Source organism: Phyllostomus hastatus, unplaced genomic scaffold (assembly GCF_019186645.2).
Source record: "Phyllostomus hastatus isolate PE091 unplaced genomic scaffold, TTU_PhHast_1.1 phas_contig_58, whole genome shotgun sequence".
Taxonomy (NCBI): Eukaryota; Metazoa; Chordata; class Mammalia; order Chiroptera; family Phyllostomidae; genus Phyllostomus; species Phyllostomus hastatus.
Window position 1 is genome coordinate 34,003,984 of NW_025333916.1, and position 10,405 is coordinate 34,014,388.

A 10,405-nucleotide genomic window follows, 5' to 3' on the forward strand; every position below is an offset into this window, starting at 1 on the left:
GGAGCTATTATTCTTGTTTTATAACCGTAAGTTATATTCACTCAATTTATCTTTGCAGAGGAAATAAATGATTGTTCATTTCTTTTCTGAAATTATATTATATGGATATCCATATAATTTTGCTGAAAATTAAAGTGACAGGTTTCCTGCTTTTATGATACTAATCAAAGGAAATATGTTACTTGACTACAAATTCTAGACTTGTCCTATAATTAGATAGTGAGTAACACAATAACGAGGCAATAGTCTAAGGGTGTTTAAGCTTTTCTTTTCCCCCAGGGTAAGGGTGAGAGCCACTGAGAGGAAAATAAATCTCTCCTCCCAGTTTTTGCCTTGTGTTTAATGTGAGTTATATGAAAAGGAGAGTTAAGAAGTCACTCAATAAATCTGAATAATCTATGCCAATTTGGATAATTCCAGCTTTAACATAAACAATTATTTCCATCAGTAATTTATGGTGGGGGTGTAACTCTATTATCCATCTTACCACAGTTTTCCAGTTTATTTTGCTAAGAAGGTTCAATAAGCGAAGATCAGAAATAAATGTTAAATGGATCCTAAAGCACAGGGGTGTCAGGTCATTTTATTTTATTAAGTTTTAAAATAAATTACACTAATAAGTATTTTGCATACTTAGGGCACAGAATTTTAATTTTCTTGTAGTACATGTGTTTATAATCTAAAATCATAGTATCTCCCTTATTACTTATTTCTCTTCTATCTTTCCCTTTTTTTAATGAGCAGGAGGGGGAGATTACTTTACACATTATCATTAAAAGTCCCATTTGAAGTCAGATCACCTGGGGGAGGGACTGCTCTCACTGGGGCTCTCTACCCAAACCACTCTTTTAAGAAAAAGGAGCCCCAAACACCATATTGCTGTAGTCTAGTCTGTTTTTATTTACAATTTAAGATATAAATTAGTAAAGAATTATTGTTAAACAACCAACAAAGATTGTATAACCAGCAATGTTCAAATAAAAACCAGGCAGAATTTATTTACAAAAAGTTTAGATTCCATTGCAATACAACTTGCATAAATTACTAGAAGCTTTATATCATTATAAAAATAAATATCAAATTTGTTTCCACTTTTTAAGTACTCAAGTTCTTCAATCACGTTTTATTTCTACTGTGTACATCTTTTACAAATAAATTTTACAGTAAATCCTATCACACCTATAGCATATATACCGTGGCAATGAAGTGATCAATTCAAGATATCCTGAGAAAAAAGATTGTTTTCAAAAGTCACACATACATTGGGGAAGCTATACTATGCCAACAAATTCACGTACATCCAACAAAAGTCTGTTCCATTAGTCTGGGTTGACAGTGCTCTGTGGCTCCTTCTTTTACAGTGGCACAAGATGCAGTCCCGGTGAGAGAGCGGCTTTTTATATCTGTGTATTTATTAACTTGGGAGGAGAGAATGGCCTGCTGACTTTTTTTTTTTCCAAAGCAATTGTGACACCTACCTGTGGACCAAGGAAAAAACCAAATCATCCCAAATCCTTCAGTTCCACACCGACATCATCACATTATAAAAAGGATTCATCTGAAAGGGTTCAGTCTCTTTCCCACCTTCAAGATGCGTAAGAAGTGATTTTGTCTATTTGTAAATTAGCTTTTTAAAAAATACATTACTGTGAGCCAGATGATCTACAGGGTCCTATCTAGTCCATCCAGTCACAGGGGGGTGGGCCTGCTAAAAGATGAGTGCTTCTTGTTTATCAGTCTTACTCTGCAAGCGCCATCTAGAAAGGCTTCTGCTACCAAGTTTCAGCAACACTAACGCATCAAAGCAAGTGTCTATTCTGTGTTTAGCAGAGTAAAGACACTCCATATTGCACACAAATTCTAAAATCCCAGGTTGAGAAAACAGTATATAGACACACACACACACACACACACACACACACACATATTCATTCCATTCCAGTTAAAGAAGTAATTCTTCAAAGCAGAACTTGAGCAAAAATAAAAAAAAATAAAAACTCTATAGAAGAGACCAAATCCTTTCCCACTTAAAGGAAGATGACCATGAAGATTGTGATGCTGTCCTCAGATCCCAGGACAAGAAGCAAGAAGTAAGACATTAAGCAAGTTTACAGAGCAATCGGTGCAGGAAGGATCCCCCAGGGTGGGCGGAAACACCAAGGTGCCCACTTACTTGCATTGCTGTGTTCGGCCCTTCTATAGGTAGGGCTGGACGCCCCCACCAACCATGGTGCAGCCCTCACTGGCATCTGTCAGGGGAGGGGGCAGTTAGTCAGAACCAACCCCACAGCCATCTGTCTCCCAGACAGCAGCACAGCCACCAGCCCGCACACCCAGGAACGCTCCCTGCATCGGGCAAACAGTTAGAGGAACCCAACTGTCCACCCGGCTGTCCTGAAACAGATTTTGGTCACATTTCTTAGCTCTCATTTTCTTACCCCCTTGAGCTCCTTTTACAGGTCTTACCAGCTCAAGCCCACATTATGATTAACAGAGGCATTATAGGGAAAGGGAGAGAAAGGAAAAGGGCTCTGGTTTTCTATTTTGAAGAACTAAAGCCTCTGGGAATAACTGGAACGTTTTGTTTCCTTCCAGCCAAAGGCAGAAGGAGAGACTCTATTAACAACAAAACACAGGAAGCTGAAGCTCAGTCAGTGTGGGGACAAACTGTAATTTGCATTTTGTGGCAGTTCGTCTTTGCCAAACTGAAACTGCCGTGATGACGATGGCGATCATAATAAATAAATAAATGAGGCGGGTCTCCTCGCCAGGCCAGGGTCTCCTCGCCCATCCCACCTCTCTGTTTGGACTCATCACTCCCATCTCTTCTCCTAATTTTTAGTCAAAGCGTGGTGCACGCACTCTTTTCTCGTTTCTCCTTTAAGTGACAAACATTTCTCCCGCATATCCACGGGTCAGGACTCCAGGCCCCTTCCCTGGGTTTCTGGGGAGTGCTGACTAACCGGCCCGCTGCCTGTCCCTCCCAGGGGACCCGCAGCCGCAGCAGCCTACCTTTCTTGGGCTCGTAGCCGCTGCCCGGGGGCCTGTAGTGGGGCTCGAGTGGATGCGTGCCTGCCTTGCCGGCGTCGCTGCCCGCCTTGGGCGCCGAGTGCAGCGCCTCTCCCGGGCCTGACGCCGCCGCGTTGTATCTCAGGAGCCCCTGGCCCTGCAGCGCAGCGTTCAAGTTCCCGTAGTTTGTGTAGTTGCCATAGAAGGGAGACGTGTAGTAGAGGTGGCGGCCGAGGAGCGGGGACGCAGGATAGGGCGAGCCGCCCGGCGGAGCCCCATTGGAGGAGGGAGCTGCGGCTGCTGGCAGCCCCGGCGGCAAGCAGCCCGGGCCCAAGCTAGGTTGCTTGAGGTCCGACGTGGCGATCTCGGCCAGAGACCACAGCTTGGGTTTGCTGGCGGGCTGAGGCGCGCCCGGGGACGTCCGGCTGCCCAGGGGCGTCTTGCCGCCGCCACCGCCGCCACCACCACCGCCACCACGGGGCGCAGCATCGGGCTGGGGGCTCAGCAACGGCGCCTCCACGCCAGTGAGCGGCGACGAGGTCACGGCCTTGGATGGCGCCAGGTCCCGCTCGCCCTCCTCCTCCTCGTCTTCGTCATCCTCCAGATCGTCGTACTTATCCTTGCACTCCGAGCCCGATTCGCACAAGGGGTCCCCGGCACGGCACGGCAGCTTCTCCCCATCCGACTCGGCCGAGCACGAGTGATCAGTGAGCGAGTCGACATGCAGGCTGATCCCTGCAGGGGCGCGGGCACCGTCTGTGGCACGTGGAACAGCGCAGGCACCCAGGGCCCCTCTGCCCCACGTCCAGGTAAACCAGGCCCTCCCCATCACATCCCTCACCTCCCCCTAGAACCTGCCACAGCCTGGAGGGAGCACGGCCTTCCCGGGAAGCACCCCGAGGAGTCTCTAGGCCCACTCCTGCCGTGACGGCAGAGGCTGTCCAGGCTGGAACCTGGGCTGTGGGGCCGGGAGCGTCCTCCCCTCCCTCAGGTCTGCACCCCGCCTAGGAAGAAAACTCCCCCAGACCTAGAGCCAACTGAGGCCTTGCTCACCGCTCACCTTCGTCCTCCGCGGATGTCTCGGTGCCCTCCTGCGCCTTATCCGGACTCTCCTTGCTTCTGGTCGCGTCGCCCTCCTCCTCATCCTCGTCCTCGCTTTTGTTCCTCGGGGCCCACGTCATCTTGTTCTCTTTCTTGAGGCGCCGGCGCGCGTTGGCGAACCAGGTGGAGACCTGCGTGAGGGTCATCTTGGTGATGATGGCCAGCATGATCTTCTCCCCCTTGGTGGGGTAGGGGTTCTTGCGGTGCTCGTTGAGCCAGGCCTTGAGCGTTGCCGTGGCATCCCGCGTGGCGTTCTTGCGGTAGGCCGGGTCGTTGAGCTGGTAGGGGTAGGCCGCGCTGCCGTAGGGATGGTAGCTGATGGCACCGGTCATCCCAGTAGTGTGCGCGTCGTAGGGCGTGCCCTAGAACCGACAAGAGCCTGGTGATTGGGGTACGCGGGTACCTGGCAAGCAACCGCCCGAGGGCAACCCCTTGGACAATCCGCGGCCGCCTTTCCCACGGCGTCTCCCGCGGTGGAGCCGCGCTTCCCGCAGCATCAGAGCGGGGGGGGACTCAGCGGGTTATTAAGGCCAGCTGTTGATCTCTCTTTCTCTCTCACTCACACACACACACACACACACACACACACACACACACACACAGCTACAGCTTTATTCGCAAAATTTTGAACTATTTCTCTTTTCTTAAATGGCATATCTTCTGCAAAATCCTTAGGCCGCGAGGACAGACGCTCGCAAGCATGCAGGCACACAGAGACCCGAAGGTAGTTTCTTGATATCTAAATTTCTCTGGATTCTCAAGCGCTGCGGCCTCCCCTCCCCCCCACCCCGCACACTCCCCCCTACCCCGCCCTTACATGGTTAAAAAACCACCCCGAGCCCCCGCTCCGCTATTCACGGGCCCAAAGCTCCGCAAATCCAATTTGCAACTTAGAAGCCAGTCACCGTTTCGAATTCTTCAAATACGCGGTAATTAGCATTTTAATTCAGCCTTTAACGTTTAAATTCGAGGCACTTGCAGCTTTCACCAAGGCCCCAGCTACTCAGTCGCTGCCCTGAAATTCCACCGAGGGCGGGCAGTGCCGACAACCCCTTAACGGCCTCAATCGCCCGAAAGGCGCTCCACCGACACAGCCGCGGCGCCCCGCAGCAGAACCAAGGCGCGTGGGTCGACCCGGGACCGGGGAGCAGGAGCTGCTTTCGGTGCCCAGGGGACCGAGAGGGCACTTGACGGGCCACATGTCCACCGACACATTTTTCGAAAGTACAGCCTGCGGTACTGATTACGAACTAGACCAGGCGTAACCGGGCCCCAGAGCCCTAGCTTATGCTTGGCTCCCTCCCCCAAACCCGTGACCCCTCCCAATCCCCGCAAGTAACTGCAAAGCGCCCACAGACTCCCCGGAGGTCCCAGTGGCGCCGACCTTCGCACCGCGAGCAGACAGAAGCGAGCCCCGAGCCCGCTCGAGACCCCTCGCCAAGCCTTCGTACCTGAACTAAGGACAACCCCCAACAGAACCTGATACCAGCGTAGTCGTACTTTCCAGGTTCTTCGGACGAATTTACCCCGGGAGCCTAAGGGAAGCGGCGCGCGTCCCGGCCCGGGCTCAAGAACGTCGCCGGCCGGCCGCGCTGCCACTCACCCCGGTCTCTGGTCCCGCCAGCGGCGCGGCGGCCTGAGTCGGAGACACGGGAGCCACCACCCACAGCACGATTCCCGCTGGCGGATCCCCGGGCCCTCTCCGCCTGCATCCCGACCAGGGTGCCCACGCCCAGGAGTCCCGCGTCCCTTCCCGCCCGCGCGGTTACCATGTAGGACGGGAAGCCGGCGGCTGCGGCGGCGGCGTCCGCCGAGTACTGCAGCGGGCTGCCGAAGCCAGTGGCTGCCTGCGCCGTGAAGGCCGCCGAGCCTGGGTAAGGGCTGAATGCGGAGCCCGACGCCGAGCGCGCCAGCTCCTCGCTGCGCGGCGCTGCCAGTGCCGAAGCGCCGTACGCCGGGCACGAGTAAAGCGCCAGCGAGCCGGGCGCCTGGTACAGGTAGCCCTGCGGGTAGGACATGGTGGGCGCGGGGCCCGCGTCACGCCGAGCAGCGGGCAGAGCTCGCGGCGCCCTCCATCCACGCCCGGCCGGGGCGCGGGGCGGTGGCGGGCGCAGAGGCTGCGGGCCGAGGCAGGCCGACCCGCGCACTAGCCCGGGCGGCCCGCGGGCCGGGGGAGCGGTGGGACGGCGGCAGTGGCTGCAGTGGCGGCGGCAGCGTGGAGCCAGTGGGCGCAGCCGCGCGCCAGGCCGGCGGTCGGTTTTGGGGGAGTCTGGAGTCGGGAGTGAGGAGTTGAGGAAGGAGCGCTCGAGTTTCCGAGGGACATTGGAACGCAGAGCTGTCCGTCACGCGCTCATCTGCATATTCGGGTGCCCGCCCTCTCCCTGGCTCCGCCTGCTCCTCCCGATCCAGCTGCCCTGCCACAGCTGGGGGAGGAGCCCGGAGCCGGGAGGGGAGGAGAGGAGAGGGGAAGGCAGAGCTGAGGGGCAGGGGGGCCGGAGCTGGGAGGAAAGAGGAGGGAGGGACGCGCAGGCTTTTGTGGCGCAGCCGCCTCTCGCCCAGCCCTAGCCCCGCGGCCCTCGGCCCCACCACCTGAAGGGGCCAAGCCGTGCGGCTCGGCTCGCACCCCCTCCCGCTGGTCTGTACTCCCAGCCGGGCCCCCCACTCCCGCCTTAGCCACCTTCTCACCTCCCCCACCCACCCCCGCCACCCTGTCCCAATGCAGCCACTGGCCCGCCTCCCGGCTCCGCACGCGAGGACTAGAAAGAGGCCTCCTGCAGTCTGGCCGGGCTGGTAGGCTTGGTGGAGGAACAGTCCGAGCCCCCCTCGTCACTCGGAACAGGCCCACCCAGGTGACTGCGCGCCGGACCCCAGTGTCCCCGCCGATAGCTTTCGGGATGATGGGGGGTGGGTCTGAAGGCACAGGCAGCCTGAGACATCCTGGGGGTGGCGTGCGCGGCTCTTACTTCCACCTTCCTGGGTCCACTCCGCTTCCCTGTGGGAGGCGCCCCGCGTGGCCTCGCGTCTGGTCGCCTGCCCCGCGCCACTCAGCGTCTCCCCGTGGGACCCGGATCCGGGGCGCCTTCGCCGCGAACTGCCAGGAGAGCCCTGAGGTGAGCCTTCTGCCCCGAAGTCCGTGGTAAAGACCTGGGTCCACGGGTGTTTGCACTTTCCCAGGTCGTGAATGTTTTAAAATGCGTTGCCTGGGCTTCACCCCCAAAAGGGCTTTGCCTTTTAAAACTCGAGCTCTTTTTTTGGATTTGTGCTGTAAAACACTCAGGGGAATGACTGTCACTGGACAGACAGACCGCCTCCCCGACCCAACGTGAAGCTCAGGACCGGTGGCTCGGGAGCAGTCGGCAGCGCAGGTAGCTCAGGTAACACGCGTCTCGGGGGGTACCTTGCGGGGCGTAGGGAGAGATGCGTAGCTATGGAACCCCGAAAATCTCCCAATCCGCATTCCTCCTCCACCCCTCCCACACCGGGGTCCCAGGGAAGAGGAGGCCGGGAATCACCGAAGGGGAACTCTCGCTCCACAGGAAGTCTGGTGTGTGCCGGCCTGAGTGGGGGCGCCCACCCAACAGGTGCCTCTTCCTCGAAGGCTGTCTCGGGTGGGCAACCTGTAAGGGGAGGACGCCTTAGGTGGCAACCCGGGCCTACAACTCTCCTTCCCCCACACCTCTCCCACCCCCTCACCCAGCCCCCTTCCCCAGCCCTGTGGGCTCTGCAACCCTCTTAACGGCCTCGTTTATCGAGTATCCTCGGGGTCGCTGGCGAGTCTGCAACGCAGGATCACAAGGCTCCAGCCATCAGCCTGAGCTCCCGAGGGACATTCAAGAACACAGGCTGAGTTTGATCGTGCCCGATCCCAGGGAACCAGGTGCAAATTGTGCTCCTTGGCCTGCAGGCTTGTCACTCCTGGTAGGTGCGGTCCAGGCAGTTACACTAGCCGCCTTCTCTTGCTTGCGACCAACCCCGACGTCCTTCACTAGCCCTCACACCCCGGCCCTGCGTTCCTCCCCCCAACCACTATTCCTGCGGACCACAGCCCTGCCCCCTCGATCCATCAATCTTCACTCCCCCCAGCACAGCACTCCCCACCACCGCTCCCCTCCCGCACGCACCACTTCCCACGCACTTTGGGCCTCTGCAAGGACGCAGCAGAGGCGTTCCAACAGTGCTTCCACCCCAAGTGGGACGTCCGAATTCAGTGCAGGGCCGATGTTTTAAATCAATTATTGTATAGAGAAAAAAGAAAAAGAAAGAGAGCGCGAGCGAGGCCCCAGCCGCCCTGTGGAGCATGCCAATGACAGGATCTATGACATTTTTGGTCTTTCTGGAGGGAATCTGGCTGGAAAGAAGCTGTAAATGAGTCGTGCACACTTGGATGACAAGCATAGGCAGCAACAGATTAAATTGCAGCCTTTTGGTTCTCTTCCATTTAAATAGTTTAAGTGAAAAAAATCAGGTCTAATTTTTTTATCTCCAAGAAGGAATGGCCTCGAGAATTTCCATTTCTAAAGACCAGTTCCTGCTGTGGTTTCATTAGCATTTGGGGCTCAGCCCCTCACCCTCCCTCTCCCCCTACTGATCTCTGCCAGGGGCAGAAAAGAAAACAGCGAATTATTACAAAAACATCCCCCGTTTGGAGCAAGGGAGTTCGCTCGGAATACACTCGATTTTGACATCAATTAAGTATCTAACCAGACAAGTGCACGTGGCTTTGGAGGGTCTCCCCGTCGCCCAGGGTGCGTATCCAGAAACACTGCCTGCTCCCTCTCTGCTCAGCGCTGCTGATTCTAAAGACAGCCTCTTCCTGAGTGTATTTCCCCCCCAGCAATTACACTCCTCCACTGAAATCTAAATTTTCCATACTGCTGCCTGCTACTAATAAAAACCGTCTACCTTGCACTATTAAACAGTCGAATCGCACTACATGCCGTTTTTATTGGTAGTGACTGTAGCAAATTAAAATGCCTACGCAGAGACATTAAAACTCACGGTCTGCATTGTTACTGGAATATATAACTCCGTTTCGATTTAAAGCTCCCTGATTTTGTAAAATCACTTTTCCTTTTCTTAGATTAAAGTTGGCTTGGCCTTCTTTTTGAAAAATCAATCGAAAAGACACGAGGCACACGGGTCGAGGCCAAACGCAGTGGCTCCTTGAGCGGCCGCCTGCCAGGGTGGACTGAGCCTCCTTGCACCGCGCGCGTGTCGGGCCACTGCGGCGAGAGCCGCTCCCGGGAAGCAGGGACCTGGACTCGTTGCTTACCCGCGCAAAGGGGCATTCGGGCTTGCGGGGCGCCGGGGTGGGTCAGGCTTTTGGCTTCTGCTTCTTTCCAGTTATGTCCGAGCTGGAATAGTAGAGAACAGGCTGGCCCACGAGGCAAACCGAGGAACTGCTTCGACAGTGCAATTGCGTGGGCCATGTGCACATCCAGATTGGCAGTGGGCCCTTCCCTCCCCTGTGTGTGCATTTTTTAAAAAGAAGTTTAACACCGTCACATTTTTGTTTTCTTGTCCCCACAGTGGCCGATGCACCTAGAACAAGGTGGTGTGAAGGTGTACGTTTTCTGGAGCCGGGTTCCCCGCGAGGCTAAGCCCTGAGAAACGCCTGAAATGCGGCCCGGACTCCAGGGTTCTCCCGGAAAGCGGCGGCCGCGGGCCCAGGCGCTCTGCAGACGAGGCACGACCTGGCTGCTCCAGCCGCCGGGAGCCCGGATAGGCGCGGGCTCGAAGTCCTGCTCGCGGGCGGCGAGGGGGCGCTGTGGCCCGCCGCTGCGGCCTCGTCCCTGCAACAGTGGCCCCAGCGACGTCCCCAGCCACCGACGGGTGGCGGGCGCTCCTGCCTAGACCCGACCTACCTCTTCCTATGAGGTTTAATTCGAGAAAGAACAATTTTATCAGGCATTGCAATAAAACCTACTCCGCCCACGACCCTTTTCTCATTGCCTTATTACCCTGAGCTTCGCTGGACTTTGTAAGACCTTGGTGAATATTTTGGGATGTGTGATTTTTTTTTTTTTTGTCAGTTGGGATTACTATATAGATTTTACATGGATGCTTCAAGGGGAACATTTAATACGTAAGAAGTTTCAGTGTATCAAAGCATACTCCTATTGCGTTCCTGAAGAAGGTTCCTCCTGTCCCTGGACCTCCTGTTATTTGTGGAGGGCGTGTCAGCAAGAAAGAAAAGCCAGGAGAGTGAGAAGTGTGATAGTGCAACTTCTCTTCTCTTCTCTTCTCTTCTCTTCTCTTCTCTTCTCTTCTCTTCTCTTCACTTCCCTTCCCTTCC

General features: G+C 55.3%; 2 protein-coding genes across 2 annotated transcripts; one reads left to right on the forward strand and one right to left on the reverse strand.

The window, feature by feature from the left end:
* Positions 1 to 880: 880 nt before the first annotated feature.
* IRX2 (iroquois homeobox 2) lies at positions 881 to 6,377 on the reverse strand. The gene is made up of 5 exons (XM_045848075.1): positions 5,880 to 6,377; positions 4,070 to 4,472; positions 3,013 to 3,744; positions 2,174 to 2,249; positions 881 to 1,478 (listed from the first exon to the last, which is right to left on the reverse strand). Exons 1-4 carry the CDS (start codon positions 6,126 to 6,128, stop codon positions 2,197 to 2,199), a joined length of 1,437 nt encoding a protein of 478 aa, XP_045704031.1. The 5' UTR covers positions 6,129 to 6,377; the 3' UTR covers positions 881 to 1,478; positions 2,174 to 2,196.
* LOC123824964 (translation initiation factor IF-2-like) lies at positions 6,127 to 10,036 on the forward strand. The gene is made up of 5 exons (XM_045848377.1): positions 6,127 to 6,478; positions 6,655 to 7,220; positions 7,388 to 7,484; positions 8,709 to 8,855; positions 9,640 to 10,036. The coding sequence occupies exons 1-5, from the start codon at positions 6,127 to 6,129 to the stop codon at positions 9,708 to 9,710; spliced, it is 1,233 nt and encodes a 410-aa protein (XP_045704333.1). The 3' UTR covers positions 9,711 to 10,036.
* The last annotated feature ends 369 nt before the right edge of the window (positions 10,037 to 10,405 follow it).